Source organism: Hemicordylus capensis, chromosome 10, assembly GCF_027244095.1.
Source record: "Hemicordylus capensis ecotype Gifberg chromosome 10, rHemCap1.1.pri, whole genome shotgun sequence".
Lineage (NCBI taxonomy): Eukaryota > Metazoa > Chordata > Lepidosauria > Squamata > Cordylidae > Hemicordylus > Hemicordylus capensis.
Window position 1 is genome coordinate 3,770,083 of NC_069666.1, and position 18,027 is coordinate 3,788,109.

At 48.0% G+C, this 18,027-nt stretch overlaps 1 protein-coding gene across 6 annotated transcripts in view; it reads left to right on the top strand.

Moving 5' to 3' along the window:
• Positions 1 to 18,027, top strand: part of MCTP2 (multiple C2 and transmembrane domain containing 2) — a 97,120-nt gene that overhangs the window by 54,463 nt on the left and 24,630 nt on the right. For all 6 annotated transcript variants that reach the window (XM_053271681.1, XM_053271683.1, XM_053271682.1 and 3 more), the window contains 4 exons: positions 782 to 883; positions 2,185 to 2,259; positions 3,200 to 3,319; positions 16,643 to 16,765. In XM_053271681.1, coding sequence (XP_053127656.1) covers positions 782 to 883; positions 2,185 to 2,259; positions 3,200 to 3,319; positions 16,643 to 16,765 — 420 coding nt within the window. The remainder of the gene's footprint in view (positions 1 to 781; positions 884 to 2,184; positions 2,260 to 3,199; positions 3,320 to 16,642; positions 16,766 to 18,027) is intronic.

Genomic DNA, 18,027 nt, shown 5'->3' on the forward strand with positions numbered 1-18,027 from the left:
GGAGTTGTAGTCTAACAACATCTGGAGACCCACAGTTGGAATGTCTCTGAATCCCAGTTGCAGGGGAGCAATAGCAGGAGAGGGGGCAGGCCTTCATCTCCTGCTTGTGGGCTTCCCAGAGGCATCTGGTGGGGGGCCGCTGTGGGACGCAGGATGCCTCCTGGGGAGGGAAGCTGGTTTTGTGGCAGCGAGCATGAATTGTCCCCTTTGCTAAGCAGGGTTTGCCCTGGTTTCCATTGGAAAGGGAGACTACATATGAGCACTGTGAGATATTCCCTTTAGGGGATGGGACCACTCTAGGAAGGACACCTGCTTGCTTGCATGCATGCAGAAGGTTCCCAGTTCCCTCCCTGGCAGCATCTCCAAGATAGGGCTGAGAGAGAGTCCTGCCTGCCACCTTGGAGAAGCCGCTGCCAGTCTGTGTAGACAATACTGAGCTAGATGGACCGAGGGTCTGACTCAGTACATAAGAACAGCCCTGCTGGATCAGGCCCAAGGAAGCCCATCTAGTCCAGCATCCTGTTTCACACAGTGGCCCACCAGATGCCACTGGAAGCCTACAGCAAGAGTTGAGGGCATGCCCCATCTCCTGCTGTTACTCCCCTGCAACTGTTACATGACAGCTTCCTGTTCAGCAGGGCTGTTCTTATGTTCTTAGGTCCTCCTTGGGCTAGACTACACCTGCAACAAAAAGAGGCGGTTGAATCCCAAGAGCACAGTACCGCTTTAGGCTGAGCTGGAGATGTTGTTCTCGATTGATCTTTTCCTCTCTCAACTGCAGATTCGAAATGGGCAGCAAAGTTGCTACATGCTGAAGAATAAAGATTTGGAACTTCCTTCAAAAGGCGTGATCCACTTGGAACTAGATGTCTTATTTAACCCTGTAAGTCAAAGGGCTTCAAGAGACCCGTCCTGGTCAATTGCCTTCCTGGTATTCTGCCACGTCACACCAGCGAATGAGAGTGGAGGCTGGTCTGCACGGGCTGAAATAGGGCCCAAGTAACCTTGCGGTGAAGGGATTCTGCCCCCAGTGAACTTGGCTCTGTGCTGAACAATCAGGAAATGTTGTGGGCATCTGTAAAAGGCAAGACCCAAAGGATTCAGTAGCATTCTCTAAGCTCTCTGTGCAGGCTTTAACTCTTTGAGCTGGGACTGGGCCATCTATTAGTCAGACCTAGGTGGCTAGCCTCCTCAGCTGCTAGCCTCCTCAACTAGCCTCCTCAGCTGCTGCATTCCCTCTCTTGAATAGGAATTGCCTGCCTCGGCTTTCATTTCCATAAAGAAACGGTCTCAAGCTGAATGTCCAGATCCACAGCATCTTTTCATCTCTGAAGGATTAGAGTTTTGTCCACATAATAGACCGGGAAACTTGAACCAGCGTAGAGCAGTCATTCACTGGTTACCCGCACAGGCTGGTCCTTCAACCTGGCAAACGAGCAGCTTGTGAGGCTCAAGTTAAAGCCGGGGCTTCATACTTCTTGACTGGGGGTGGGAGGGCATTAAATCCGACTTTGCCTAAGGCACCCCAAACCAGTACCTTCTTTGAGTTGCACTGGAGACTTGCCCAGGAGGCCCACAGGCATTCTGGAGAGATTTCTTTGGGGAGATGCAAGGTGTTTTTGTGGGAATGCAGAGGGTTCATCCACCTAGGAGCACTGGAGAAAGTTTATAAATGATTAAAAAATTAGAAAATAGTCATCCAACAGGGGTAAACTAAAATAAAAGCAGTTGGAGCAGCTGCATAAAACATGGAGGATGTTGCGTAGTATGGTAGAGAAGACTCTCTGTTTCTCCCCAGCTGAGCCAGAGAGAATGAATGAACATCTATATACCGCTTTTCTACAGAAGTTCCCAAAGCAGTTTACATAGATACAAATAATAAAGATGGCTCCCTCTCCCCAAAGGACTTACAATCTACGAAACAATTATAAGACAGACACCAGCAACAGCCACTGGAAGGATGCTGTGCTGGGGATGGAGAGGGCCAGTTGCTCTCCCCTCAATAAAGAGAATCGCCACTTTAAAAAGATGCCCTTTGCTCAGTCAGCAGGGGACTGAGTGCTCAGATAACATGGGCCAGTTTCGCAGAAGCCACTTTTGGTGGGTGCAGAAAATACGCTGAACTGAGATGTGCCTCTTGAGTACAAATGCTAATATTGCATACGTGTTAATATTCTCTCTCAGGTAAAAGCGAGTATCAGGACCTTTTCTCCGCGGGAGAGGCGTTTTCTGGAAGACAACCGCAAGTTCTCGAAGAAGGTAGGCCTGGGGGTCTCAAAGCTGGAGTGACCACGCCTTTCGGTAGAACGTGGCAACGTTTGGGTTTGGCCGCAGGATGCGTGGGTGCCAAAACGGAAGCTCAGTGGTGACACTGAACCATAGTTTGGCGGTAGCCCGGGGATGGCACATCCCTTCTGCAGTGTTGGCAAGGACTGAACTGGCATCTTTCTGCATGCAGATCAGGTGCTTTGCTAATGACCTGCAGCCCGATCCCCATCCAAAGGTTGATAGAGTCCCCATTGGGTGAAATTTGCCCCAATGCACCCTGTGCCGTTTTGAGGCAAAAGTATAGGAACGTAGGAAGCTGTCTTCTACTGAGTCAGTCCCTTGGTCCATCTAGCTCAGTATTGTCAAACTAGACTGGCAACGGCTTCTCTGAGGTTGCAGGCAGGAGCTTCTCTCAGCCCAGTCTTGGAGATGCTGCCGGGGAGGGAACTTGGAACCTTCTGCACCCAAGCAGGGAGGTCCTCTTCCTGTGGTCCCATCCCCTAAGGGGAATATTTTACAGTGCTCACATGTAGTCTCCCATTCAGATGCAAACCAGGGCAGACACTGCTTAGCAAAGGGGACAATTCATGCTTGATGCCACGAGACCAGCTCTCCTCCCACTTTCAGTTCTCACTGAAAGTCCTATTAAAGTCTTTCCACCATGGCTTTGTCTTGTAGTGTTTCCAGAATGGCACAGGAGGTGCTGCTAGAATCCTCGATCGGGTCTATGCATTGTGCAGAAGCTGACCCAGTAACTAGAGGGGTGTTACTAGAAATGCAGAAAAAGCTGGCCGGAGATGCAGGAACTCCTTTGCATTTAAAAAAATGCTCTTATCTATCTATCTTTGGTGTTTGGGGGATGGAAGCTCGTGTTGAAATTGCTCATTTCCCCTTCTCTGTCCCTCCCCTGCCCCCAACCAACGTTCACCAGATCTTATCAAGAAATGTTGATCGTGTGAAAAAAATTACCTTGGCAATATGGAACACCATACAGTTCCTCCGGAGCTGCTTTCTCTGGGAGTCCCCCTCAAGAAGTGTGATGGCCTTTGTGGTGAGTGGATTTCTTCACGCAACTCATCATCGGACAAAAGGAAAGCCCGCTTCAGTCAGCGTATAATCCGTTTATGGAATTTGCTGCCACAAGATGGGGTGAAGGCCAGTAGCTTAGGTTGCTTAATAGTGGTTAGACAAATTCATGGAGGAGGAGGAGAGGCTTGTCAATGGACACTTAGCCAAGTGGAGCCTCTATGTTCAAGAGCAGTATACCTCACAATACCTGGAGAGGGCTGCTGCCTTCATTGCTTGCTTGTGGGCTTCCTGATGGCATCTGGTTGACTGCTGTGAGAAGCAGGATATTAAACTAGATAGACCGTTGGTTTGATCCAGCAGGGCTCTTATGTTTAACTCAGCCGTCCTCCTCCTTCTCCTCCTGATCTCCCTGGGGGGTGGGCAGATTTCACTCACTCACAGCTGTGTCTAGATTGCAGCCTGTTTACTCTGTCTCACAAAATTTCAATGGGCACATAATTCCAGTCACTACAGGATCTCTGATTGGTTAGAATCACCTATATTGACAAACCCAGGAAGAAGATGTAGCAGCAACTGAAAGAAGCCAAGTGGTGTTGAAGCATCCTTAGATAGGAGGAAACAATGGCAGAAAACAAGACTGGAAAACTCCAAATGTCCTCACAATTAAGGGGTTTTTTTGGGGGGGGGATGTCTGAACCCCTCCCAGCTGCAAAATAGAACATCCAGCACTATTCTAATTCTAATTAAGGACCACCTGCTCACCTGTGTGCTGCTCCAAATTATGCCCTGCCCTTTGCAGCTGCATAAAGTGCTCAAAGGTCAGCCAGTCAGGAATAATTCTGGACTGATTTGCTGAGAAGGTTTAATAGACCTCTTCTGCTCCATTTCTGGGTTTCAGCAAAACCTGCTTTTTTTGCTTCCTTGCTGTCAAGTAATGACACTGTTACACCCTAGCAGTTCTGGGTGTGCCACTTGCCAAAATGACAAAGAAAACAATTCCAGACTCTTATCGTTGGGGGTTCTACACTTGGAGCCCCACCTGGCTGCAGTAATCAAAATACTGTCATGTGGAAAGAGACTGGTCTGCAAGAACTAGCAGTCAAAACTTCCCTGGTTTTTTTTGAAAATCACTCCAAATCCATATTCCACCCCGCCCCCCTCCCCAGACATGGGGATAGTGAAATGTTTGGCTGAGATCCAGAGAGCTACTTTAGGCACTCTCCATGGGGAATTTTGACATGGTACAAATCTGAATACCAGACCCCTGTGCCATTTTGCACACTGCTCTTTTAAACTTCCTTCGGGGAAAAGACAGACATAACAGTTTTTTACAGCAGACAGGCTAATGTGGAAGCACCCTCACTACATTCATGCCAAACATCCTTTTCCTCTCCAGCAGAGAACTCTGAAAATATCCACCCTAATATTTGCAGCAAAAGTTGGCTAGGGGCAGCACCGATTGGCCAGCACTGGTGATGCCACAACATCCAATCTGCAGTGCAGTTTTGCTGCAGTTCTTAAAATTTGTTTTCATATGCTGATGAACACGTATTAATAAACATGCAAGTAACATTTTAGAACAGACACCAGGCTTGTGGGGTCTGCTCAGTTTTTACTAGAACTCCAAGGTCAACCAGAGCTGGGTTTAGACTAATGGCTGGGGTCTAGAGGCTGATGCAACATGGTCATTTGGGGTGCAGACCCAATAACCTACCACACCCCATAAGTTGTATACTGGAATAACCTTCTTGTGCAACTGCAAATCAACTTCCAAGTTTCTACAGATCAAGGATTCGAACACACAACCCTAAAACCAGCCACTAGTTGCCCACAGGCTGTGGTGTCTCCAGAATTAAGTTGTGCGATAAAGGGGGAGAAGTGGGAGAAATATCTCAGGCTGCATCTGGAAGCAAACCTGACAGGAGGTCAGGAATGTTCCTTTGAATTTCCCCTTTCAATTTCTCAGCACCCGCTCTGCAGATTTTGGTCCTGGAAGTTAAGCCTGCCTCATGGAGCTAATTGCTAATACATATTTTTTAAAAAAATATTTTAAAGGTTAATTTTAAGCACTGAATGGCTGTTGTGAAGAATTATGCATCACTGCTTATTCTGCTTATGATTTTTCTCTGGCATAATTACCCTTTTTATTGACAGTTTGCCGTGTATTAGTGGTAATTATGCCATTTAACGAAATTACAGTTTTCTTAATGCAATTACTGTAATCTGAGGGAAATTAAAAGGACATATTCACTGCCTTTTTTGCTTTCCTCCATCCTTTGGAAATCGCACGCCAAGAGAAGCTTGATGCTTCTAGGTGTGACACCAGCCAGAGTTTGGGACCCCTGATAGAAGACGTTTCGTGGCGATAAGAAGTAGCTAGTGAGACGAAGTAAATTTCCTCTGCATTACAGACAAACCAAACTAATGAACGGCCAGTTAGAGAGCAAGTCCGAGATAAATGAAGGCCTCGGTGACTCACCCGAAAGCCACAACTCTGGATCCATGGAAAATATAATGCAGTTCAGTTCAATTTATTATGCTGGTCAACGACCAGCATTAAATACACCTCACACTAGTTACACATCAAATACATTAAAATATACATCGCACATTGTTACTAAACATCTAAATGCAATACCGTATAAATCAGCCCTCGGACTTAATCACTCTCGCATCTTAAGTAATGTTAACACAAAATGTGCAGCAATGTAACTCTCTCTCTCGTAAATAGAAAGCACTTCAAAATACATTAGTGATTTAGTTGGTATCAACACAGCGTTTGTGAATTCTGCAAGGTGAAAAACAACATTTAGCAACATTACAGGAATCGTTCTGATATTTTAGATTAGGGCTAAGATACCTGAAGGTATCTTATGTCGCATGTAGTTCTGCCCAACCTGGGAGATCATGCAGATAGGCTCTCCTTCAAGTCCCGACACAGTGGTTGGTGACACCCAGTTGAACCTCCTCAGTGGTGGCCTCGGCTCTCTGAAAGTCCCTGCCCCTTGATCTTAGGCTTGCCCCCTCCCTGTTTGATTCGAAATGAAAGCTGAAGACTCTCTCTTTTTTATTATTCCAGCAGGCCTCCCCCAACTCTATGCATTTCTCTGTGACTGCCTTGTTTGAATGATGGCCTCATCTTGCATTTCTCTGACTTGAGAGCTTGAGCTAGTCTACAGCAGTCTTAATGAATTTTGTGGTAATCCACCATGAGTTCATTTATGAAGGATGGCAGGAGAGGAGAGCTAATCTTGTGGCAGCAAGCATGACTTGTCCCCTTAGCTAAGCAGGGTCCACCCTGGTTGCATATGAATGGGAAACTAGAAGTGTGTGCACTGGAAGATCTTCCCCTCAGGGGATGGAGCCGCTCTGGGAAGAGCAGAAGGTTCCAAGTTCCCTCCCTGGCAGCATCTCCAAGATCGGGCTGAGACAGACTCCTGCCTGCAACCTTGGAGGAGCCACTGCCAGTCTGTGAAGACAATACTGAGCTATATAAACTGATGGTCTGACTCAGTATATGGCAGCTTCCTATGAACCTTTTAAATAAATACAGTAATGGAGCATTGATGCTCTGGAACAGAGGGCAGCCCTTCTTAAATATGGGTCAGTTTAACCTTTGTGCCATTTTGGTGCCATGTTTGTGAGCTAGATGGCTGCCCCTTGATTCTGTTTTATCCTCTTGGCTTCTTAATCAACATGTGCAAGCATTGTCTTCGAGGAAGGAAGGATGGACTCCAAGCCCTGACCCTAGCGGATAGGAAAACCACTCCAGCTCTTTGCCTCTCACTGTGACCTGCTGGCCCAGGGCTTGTGTTTTCAGCTAATTTGCTCTTGCGTCCATGTGGGGTGTGTGTGTGTGTTGTTTCTGAAGCTGGTGAGCTTTATCACTGCATTTCGGAGCTGTCACTTTTATGAGTCTCCCTGGCCGCACTGTCTTTTGGACTGCCGTCAGATGTTTCCTTGTCTTCATTGTGTGCCGGGCCTTGGCAAGTGGTGGGTCCTCTTTACAGCCACACGAGGTGGGCGTGCTGGCAGCAGGAACCTGTAATTCTACCCACCACAGGTGACAGTTACAACAGAGCGGCGGCAATAATTTTAGCTGCCTGATCTGATGTTCGCTGGAGAGAGGAAAAACCACTTCGTGGTCCAGTTGCCCATCGGTGTGGCTCAGACGGGTGGTGTAGATCTTTATTTATTTAGTACATTTATATACTGCCCCATTCAAAAAGGTCCCTGGGCAGTTCACAATATAAAGCCAATTAAAACATGAACAGAATTAAAACAATTTGAAATAGGATAGAAACTCTAAAAGGCTTTAAAACGATGAACTAAAAGCCTGACTAAACAGGTATGTTTTCAGGTCCTTCTTAAAAACATCCAGAGAAGGGGAAATTCTAATTTCATTAGGAAGCACTTTCCAGAGTCCTGGGGCAACTCAAGAAAAGGCCCGGTTTCGAGTCGCCACCAACCCAGCTGGTGGCAACCAGACCTCCCCAGATGATCTTAACAGGTGGTGGGTAGGGGCAGAGCCACCATTGGGCAAATGGGTTCAAAGGACCCACAGCCCCTGGGGACCCCACCCCCCAAGTCCTCTTTAGTCTGTCCTGGGTGGTGTGGTCACCTGGCCAAGCATGACGATGCTTAATTTGCAGGGGAGGAGGGGGCATCCAAAGGCCTTGAGGTCCAGGTCCCAAAACTAGGGTTAGGGTTACCTAGGTGCACCTCTGCTGATCCCATTTCTTATTCACTCTAAAGTAGGGATTCCCAGTCTTGGGACTCCCACCTGAAGTTTGACTACAGCTCCCATCATCCACAGCTGCAGTGGTCTTCTGTCATGCGGTCACCCTGACCAAAGAGTTACAAGACTCTAAATAAGTTGGACAGATCCGGGATCTTTCCTGAATACCTTCATAGGTTAGCATGACAAGTTAACAAGTGGGGTTAGCCGAGGTCTTCTACATCCATATGTTGGAGAGATTGGTCTTTATTTCTTAATTTCCCAGAACTCTTCATCTGCCCGATGGAAGTGTTCCGTGGAACTCACCTGCTTCCATCCAGGTGACACAACTCTGCCTTTCCAGCTGTTGTTGGACTACAACTCTCATCATCCCTTTTGGCCACTGTGGACGATGGGAGTCATAGTCCGGCACCAGCTGGAGGGCTGAAGTTGTGCAACCCTTGCTTATATCTTGGTATTACACGATCTTGCATTTCTGACCCTCTTTATTCTAAAAGAGCTCTCTTTGCCACAGACTTGCTGAGTGGCCTCAGACAGGCCCCTGTTCTCCCGGCTTCACTCCTGCCTCCCTTGGGGATGATGAGACATCCTGCCCTACCTCACAGGGCTGTTGTGAAGCTTGCTTTGAGGCTGATGGACATAGGTGGCATTGAACATCTGAACTGCACTATCTTCCGTGCCAAGTATTATTTCCCCGCCGGCTCTTGTTTTTGTTAAGATGGTTATCTTTTGTAGAGCTTCCTGCCCTGGCTGGTGGGAAACCCTGATCTCTCCTCTCCCGCCATCGAGCTCTCTGTGAAGGAACTTCAGAGAACCGCTAGACCAAACCCATCCACCAGAACTTCTAAACAGTTTTCCAGAAAGGAGGGGAAATTCCTGTAGGTGGCGATATACCATCATGAATGTTGGGGGGAAACACCAAGTCCGGCTTCCCTGGTCCCACAGACTTTCATGTTGTTCTGCCTCCCCACTCTGCCAATCCAAGTTACTTTTCGCAGGAGGATGCTCATATTTCAGCAGTGAATGCAGCAGCCCTGAGGTGGTTCTACCTGTCTTGGTAGATGCAGGCAGAAGCTGACTTAAGGTGAATGTAGACAGGAGGTGAGAGTTCATCACTCGTGCCATCTTTTTCTATTGCCAGGCACATACGCTGCCTACAGAGTTGGATCCTTGGTCCATCCAGCTCAGTATTGTCTACACTGACCGGCAGCAGCTCTCCAAGGTTGCAGGCAGGAGTCTTTCTCAGCCCTACCTGGAGATGCTGCCAGGGAGTGAACCTGGGACCTTCTGCATATTAAGCAGATGCTCTACGACTGAGTTAGGAACATAGGAAGCTGCCTTATACGGAGTCAGGCCTTTGGTCCATCTAGCTCAGTCTTGTCTACACAGACTGGCAGCGGCTTCTCCAAGGTTGCAGGCAGGAGTCTCTCTCAGCCCGATCTTGGAGATGCTGCCAAGGAGGGAACTTGGAACCTTCTGCCTGAAAGCTTGCAGATGCTCTTCCCAGAGTGGCCCCATCCCCTATGGGGAAGATCTTACATTGCTCACACTTCTAGTCCCCCTTTCATATGCAACACATGGAGCAATGTTTTCCAGTGCTCACACATGGAGTGGGGGTTATATCCCTCCCCCCCAATAGTTATTTGCCGACATAAATGTCCCCCAAATCTGCCATTGACCACCTAGTGGAAAAGATAAGAGCAAGTTGTACAGACTTTCTCTCCTCCATAGCCAATAACTGTTTTGGGAGGGGGCAATTTGGATTGAGGCCATGACACGAAGGAAGTATTGGGTCTGTCTGCATTGTGGTCCCAACCCATCTCTCCCCCCTGCCCTCCATCCCCAGCAGCACTGTTTGGAGAGCATTGGAGCTCTCATATTAGAGAGGTTTTGCCTTGAAAAATTAAGCAGATATCACTGGATTTAAATGGAGTGGTCCTCCTTTTCCGTTGAGCCGGTCTTTGAACAGCTCCCAAGTTGATCTGTCTTGCCAGAGAAACACCCTGGCTCATCCTTCTAAAGGAAGACCTCTTGGGAGGCAGCATGCAAAACTGAGAACTCAAAGTGGTGTGGATGGTAGCTCAGGTTATAGAGAAAGCCGGAATGTATCCGAATACGACGAATATTTACAGTATATACCGCTTTTCAACCAAAGTGCCCAAAGTGTTACCAATTTCACTCCCTGGCATCTCCAGGGAGTTCTCCACTCAGCAGGCTTTACCGTGGCTTTTCTGCGAGACTTTTCTGCAAACTCAACGCGATCCAAAAAACCCGATGCAAAAAGTGGATTTTTTTTTACCCCGGATATAAATCGGATTGCGCTCTAAGGAGCATCGAAAAACCCGAATTGTGTGTGAAGTCCCCGCTTCCACCTGATAGCTCGCAGAAACTTCAGGGTAAATGAACCTACCTTACAGGGTTGTTGTGAGGATAAAAATAAGTATGTACATCGCTCTGAGTTCCTCAGAAGAAGAGCAGGATAAAGGTGTAAAAATAATAAAGAAATAAAATCTGTCGAATATGCGAATGTGCCTGCTCCATTCTGGAGGAGATGCAGGCTAAAAGCTGGGTGTGGAAAACTTCTGGTTACGGCTGGGAGAGAATCCTGCCTGAAACCCTGCAGAAACCTCTCTGCCAGTCAATGTAGACAATATTGATCTATATGAACCAATGGTCTTGGAGAAGCCGCTGCCAGTCTGTGAAGACAATACTGAACGAGATAGACCAATGGTCTGACTCAGTTTATGGCAGCTTCATATGTTCCTATTTAATAACAACACAACAACTTTGCAGTTCTACCTGCTATTAAACTTTTGGGAGATAGACATATTTTTCTAGTCTGTTGCAAAGCACCCAGCGATCTGCCATTAAATTCAGAGAGAGAGAGAGAGAGAGAGAGAGAGAGAGAGAATCTCTCCCAAATATGCAAGATTCGTTCTACTACGATAAACATTCCATCAGACTGAATAGCATTAAAATAGGTGCCGCTTGGTGCTAATTGTCGTCACATCCAAAGGATCAAAACAGTGCCAAAGTGTTTAATTATCGCGTTGGTCACCTGGGTAATTTTAAAAGCGGGGTGCGGGGAGAGAAATGACTCTGAAATAACATCTTACGCGCAGCCAAAGGGTGTTAGAAGTATATTTGAGTAGTTGAAGAGCATTTGAGTCTTAGTTGTGTCTGGACCAAACTAGATGATACACTGGAGAAGATTTTTTTAAAATCCTGGGGAAAAGCATCATAGGCTATAAAAGAAGGGCCCTTTTAAATATAAATAAACATCTTACTTGGTTGGTGCTTGTTGCTGGGAATGAGGCATCCTGGCAACAAAAATGTAAATGAATGGGAAATCGAGGAAAGCCACCCAGCTTATCATTTTGAAGTATGTTGGGTTTGGCTTCAAAGGCAGGATCTTTCCCCTCCCAATCCAGAGTGGTTGAGGCAATGTGGTGGGTCCGAATTCTTCTTGTTTGTCTCGTGGGGTCAGCATGGTGGGGCTTTTGTGCGGGGGGGGGGGGACAGACAGTGTTCTGTTTTTCGTTGGGCTGTTCAGCCGAAAAAGCTGTCTATCTCTTTCATGGAGACTCTGAACAGATGCCTAAAGCAGCTGCTCAGAGGAGGGGGCAATCCAAAGAATTGGGGGGGGGGAGAGTCTCCGAGTGGCGAAATCTAGATGTGTAATCATCCGAGGACGATCTGCTCCCCTTCATCCAGACAGTTCCCTCTTCCTCCTGGAACACATGGCATGGTTGCTCCACCATTCTCCACATTTCATCTGTACATTAAAATTAAAAATGCAAACAAAAATCTGGCCCTCGTGAAAAACAGGCCCGTTTGGGGCATATGGTTCATTACTCGCATTCGTTTAATCACGAAAAGCACTCGGGGTGGCTCGTCTGCCCGCCTTTCCTTTCAGCGTGTAAAGTTGGATCTGTTCTCTTGTGGAGAATATTTGGAACAGGCATGAAGGACTTGGGGCTTCTCTCTCCGGAAAGATTCGGTGCGACGTTTTCTTTCGTGTTCAAAATCTCAAATTGGAAATGTGCTTTCTCGAGGGTCTGTGTGTTAGATTCATAAATAATCCGTGAATGGTTGGCGAAACGCGTTGGGTGTAGCTCCTTGATCCGTTTGCCCCGTGGGCTCTCTTGTATTGCGTGAAACCATTGCAGGTGGTTTCAGGCTAGTGATGGGAGAACTCTACCAAACACCAGTTGAATTGGCTCAGGAATAAGCTGAACTGCCCCCCTGCCCTCCGTCAACCCCACCTTGCAGGAAATTTATATCAGAGTGCCGGACCAGTAGGAGCCCAGTAAGTAAGTGGGGTAGAGGGGAAGAAAGGGAGGAAGTATTTGGGACTTACCTGGGAGGGGTGGAGGGAAATTATCAGAATCTACATTGAGGAAGAATTTTGTGATTGTAACTCTCTCCTTCTATTTGAGGCCAATGTTGTAGCCGCCAAGATTTTCAAGCCTTCAAATATGAGGCATGGCGACTACAAATTGAGCCCAGGGCCAGGGTCCAGGGTGGGTGGGATGTGGGAGCTGTTTAACACTTTCGTTCCCAACTACTACCTCGAGCACCTTCCTTATGAGGCAAGACTACAACACCTGGGGCTTTTTAGTTTTTAGGGGAAAGGGTGGGGTTTTTTTTAAAGTGTTTTTTTTTTAGAAAAAAGGCAACTTCAGGGAGACACGATAGAGGTCTATAAAGCCATGCATGTTGTGGAGAGAGAGAAATTCTTCTCCCTCTCTCATAACACTAGAACCAGAGGTCATCCCATGAAATTGATTGCCAGGAAATTTAGGACCAAGAAACCGAAGTGCTTTTTCACACAACAACACATAATCAACTTGTGGAATTCTCTGCCGCAAGATGTGGTGACAGCCAACAACCTGGATGGCTTGAAGAGGGGCTTGGATAACTTCTTGGAGAAGAGGTCTATCAATGGCTACTAGTCGGAGGGCTATAGGCCACCTCCAGCCTCAAAGGCAGGATGCCTCTGAGTACCAGTTGCAGGGGAGCAACAGCAGGAGAGAGGGCATGCTCTCATCTCTTGCTTCTCAGAGGCATCTGGGGGGCCACTGTGCCTAACAGGATGCTGGACTAGATGGGCCTACTTGGGCCTGATCCAGCAGGGCTGTTCTTATGTACTTACCCACTTGAGTTCACACTGGGCAGGCTGCTCTTCCTGAGAAATGCAAGCTCTAGGGACTTGTATCTTTTTTTTTTCTTGGAGAGAAAAGCAGCTGGGGGGGGGAGGGTGATCCCACTCCCCTCTGTGCATAAACTGGATGTTTGGAAGGGATGTAGCCCAGAAAGCATTCAGTAGCTTTCCAGGTTTGGTGAATCCCTTCCTGCTGCCTCTGTTTTCTGTGTCCTACTGGGAATTCGAGCAATTCCCTTTACAGTATCGGCCCCACCTTCCGCGACCCTCTGGGCGGCTTTCCCGGCTGCTCAGCTCCTGGTTGTCCATGGCGTCCCGGAGCTATGTGAGATGGAGGCTTTGGGTTTCAAGAACCTTCCTCGTAAGTGCCTTGCATGGCACGTTTAGGCTGTATAACTTTGACTGCTTACAAAGGGATTGCAGCCATGGTGGGACTTTAATTGATTTTTCAGGGCAAGCAGTTGGTGATGGTTTAGGGCAACTCCTTGCCTCCTGCCATTTCCCGTCTTGAAACTGCACGTTGCCTGGCTTGGTTTATTTTAATCATCTTTTGGCCCTGGTGCTCCCCCCCCCCCCGTCCGAACAGCTGCCTTACATTATAACCGGGCTTTGACCTCCGTCCCCTCCCCTTCCCCAATATTCTGTGCTTTGAAAGAGCGCGATATTAGGAGCCCAAAGAAACTTTACTGCCTTGCCCTTCTCTGCCCCCCAACCCATGAGACGGATTTGGCAAAAAGGATATATTTGGCGTATCCTATCCTTTTCTTCTAGCACTATCTTCAGTGCAGTAGTTTTAGATGGATGCAGACTCGGAGCCGGTTTTACCCTCTGTGCATGCCTAGGTGCCGGAGAGAGGTTAGGAAGGTGTGTGTCTGTGTGGAGGGTCCCCCACCACGCACTCTGCTCTTGAGAGCTTCTTCCTCTTGCGGAGGGCATTCGCTTTCTCTTTTCCGATTGCTGCCCACTCCTTTGAGACAGAAGGCTTTTCCTTCGTCTGAGGGGAAGGGGCTCATGCTCGACTTTCTCCCCCTTCTCCCATATTGGCTAGGCTCGGGAGAGGCAAGGGGGTCTTCCTCAGCTGTTTGCAGCCCGCCTTTTCATGGCAGACCAGTGCAACAGCCACTTCCCTATCTGTGCCGGACATTCAGGTCTTCTTCAGCCCCTCTGGCTGGGGATTGCGTCTTCATCCCTGCCATTTGCTTCCGGCTGGACTTGCTCTCGGTTTTCCAGCTGCCAGGGCATCTGGCCAGGCTGAGGGCACTTTTAATTTGCTGGCTTCACTAGAAAGGCATTGGGGGTCATTTCGACCTCACCAACTGAACTGAACGAGGAGGGATTGGCACACTGTGTGCCCAAGGTATTTGGGGCCTGAATTAGGGATAGGCATGCCCCCTTTGGATTGCTGTGAAAATTAATAGGGATTTTTGAGTGTTCTGGTCAAACACTAGAGAAAAACCCTAAAGGGGTGTGTGTGTTTTAAACATCTGTCTTGAACTCTTGAAAAGCCCAGTTCCCCTTCCTGATAGCCCTCTCCGCCTTCTTGAAGGGGAAGAAAAGCTTCATCTTGAGGAAGCGACCACAGGTTCAAATTTATCATTTGGAGGTGTTGTGGAAGACGGTTCTGGTTTCTTAGATTAATTTGAGTTGTCCCAACATAGTTACAAGACTCAAAAGGTACTGTGCAGTGGATGCTGTCCTGAGTGCCTTGAGGCACTCTTCTCTTTTTGTTCTGGTCATCCAGCAAGAGGCACTTGACTTCTACGGTGCCTTGTTCTGCCCCTGATGTGGATATGGCAAGCATCGGGACCAAACTGGAACATAGGAGAACATAGGAAGCTGCCATATACTGAGTCAGACCATTGGTCCATCTAGCTCAGTATTGTCTTCATAGACTGGCAGCGGCTTCTCCAAGGTTGCAGGCAGGAATCTCTCTCAGCCCTATCTTGGGAGATGCCAGAGAGGGAACTTGGAACCTTCTGCTCCTCCCAGAGCGGCTCCACCCCCTAAGCCTAAGGGGACTATCTTGCAGTGCTCACACTTCTAGTCTCCCTTTCATATGTAACCAGGGCAGACCCTGCTTAGCTAAGGGGACATGTCATGTGCTGTCTGTTGCATTTCTTATCTGTCTTTACATTTTTGCAAAATGTAGCCACCCTGAGGGAGTGATTCAAATCAGGATCACAGTGGGAGCAGGTGGTTTTCCCCTTTCCCCACTGGAGGGCAATTCTCATTGGGAAAAGCGTGTAGGGGGCGGGAGCTAACCCCTTCTCCCCCCAATGCTACAATCCCAGTCTAATCATTTCCATTAATCATCAGGAGGAGAGCTGGTCTTGTGGTAGCAGGCAGGGATGGCCCCCTTTGCTAAGCAGGGTCCTCCCTGGTTTTCATTTGAATGGGAGACTGGTTCCAAGTTCCCTCCCTGGCAGCATCTCCAAGATAGGGCTGAGAGAGATTCCTGCCTGTAAACTTGGAGGAGCCGCTGCCAGTCTGTGTACACCAGGCCTGTACAACATCAGGCTTGGGGGGGCAGATCTGGTTCACAGGTAGAAATATCCTGCAACCAGAGCCCTGAAGAGCTCTTGGCCTGTCTGCTGATGGGCAGGGGCAACTCAGTGCAGTTGGCTGCTTGAGACCAGATGTCCCCCATCCCTGGACTGAAGCCCACTTGCACCTTGCCTCTTTTTCCTCACCTTTTCCCCTTACTCCATCCTTTCTCCCCCTTACTTTCTTCAGTGTTTCTAATCATTGGTTTTAATGCAATAATTAGTGTGCTGAAAATGGACCGCGGGCCATGCAGACCAAGTCATGGTTGGTTCTGGCCCACCAGAGCATTTGAGATGTGCACCCCTGGTGTCAAGGATACTGAGCTAGATGGACCAATGGTCTGTCTCGGTAGGAGGCAGCTTCCAATGTTCCTCACCCCATGGCTGCTTCTTGCAAAATTTAAAAAGATGGGAATGCTCCAGTATCTCTCCTCTCCTTTGGCCCCGAACGAGTAAGCCCGTTCCCCTCAACCTAGCTGTCCCTCAATGGAAGACTTGCGTCTCGTGCTCTGGTGCTGTACGAGACCGATGTGTTTGTTTTTCTCAGTTTACAATGTGCGTTGATCCCTTGCCTCTCAGTTACCTTGAGCCCCAGTTTCTAGCTCCCCTTTGGTTTATTGGAATGTAGGATTATATAAACCATCACACCGAAATCAAAAGGAGAAGGTGATGCGAACAAGCTTAATGGATGAAGCGGGACTCAGAAAATGGGAACACATCCAGGGTTGCTTAGAGGTTAGGAGAGATTCAAGGTTGTGTATTAGTAGGGATAAAGATGTGCAAGCATTATTAATGCATATGTACATATCTCTCTCCCCCCCTCTCTCTCATAATGATGCACATGATGTAAATTAGCAAATATCTCCCATCAGTCTCTATGTCTTGGTTTGTTTCTCCTAGGTGTTTGTGGTCACGGTGTGGCATTTTGAGCTATACATGTTGCCCCTTGTGCTGCTGCTGCTTTTTGCTTACAACTTCTCCCTGATCACGCCAGAGAGAGTCACCAGTGCTCAAGACCCCCAGGTAAGTGAAACGCTGCTTTGTCTTTCATGCCTGATTGTAATTTTACCCTTGAACATTGGCTATTGTTTGAAATGGAGATGAGGGGCTTCTAACGAATGTGACTCCTCTCGCCTTGAGTTCCTCGGCGGTTTTGTTTTGTTTCTCAACTGCCAGTTAAATGGAAGCATCTCAATAACTTTTACTTGATTCTCTAAAGGGGAGGATAACAATTCCATCAAGTTTGGAGTGAATTTCCAATCGGTGGTTGCAAGCCCGGAACTGCTTTTGTCATCCTCAAGTGCACTTGGTCTATTCTGGAGTTAACATCGGAAGCTACTTTATCATATCATGTCAGAACACAGGTCCAACTAACTCAGGATTGCCTTTCAGGCCTGTGCACTTTGCAGTCCCCCCGACGGGGGGCATTGGAGTGCAGGGCATGTGCAATGGGTAGCCTGCTGGGCGGAGGGGCCTTTAACTGGCCGTCCAGCTTGGGCATGAGTGTGGCTGGGCGACGCAGTGAAATCCGGGAGTTGGGAATTTCTCCCAATGTCTTCCTGGGAAGCCCATGTGGCTGCTGCGAGGACACACACGCGTCTGTGGTTTGTCGTCCCATGCAGAGCTTCTCCCATTTGAAAATCCCCGTGTTTCTGAAGGGCACAGTCCTATTGTTGATGCAGGCTGACAGCGGCTTCTCCAAGGTTTCAGGCAGGATTCACTCCCAGCCCTGCCAGGAGGTTTTTCACAAATGGCTCTGTGCCTCGGGTTATGCCTGGCCCTCTCCACCCCCAGCACAGGACCTCCAGTGACTGTTGCTGGTGTCTATCTTGTGTTTCTTTTTAGCTTGTGAGCCCTTTGGGGACAGGGAACCATCTTATTTATTTATTATTTCTCTGTGTAAACCACCCTGAGCCATTTTTGGAAGGGTGGCATAGAAATCAAATTAATCATCATCATCATCATCATCATCATCTGAAGAGCGAATCTGCTTTGCAGCAGATTCGAGGCATTTTAATTCGAGGGATTAGATGGACCATTTGCATAGCCATCAGCACCTCCATCAACACCTTTGGAGAAAGCAGGAGCCCTGAAGTTTTTTTTCAAAAGTTGTTGGAAATAGAGGATTTATTCCTCTGTCACGGCTGACAGGCGATCCAAAACATGAGGTTAGGAGAGTGTTCACAGGTAGGATTCATAGGTAGGCTTCATAGGTAGGTTTGCTGCTGCTGGGATTGGCCTGATCCCGGCAGTACATCGTGTGTGCAAAACCAGGGTGAGCGCCC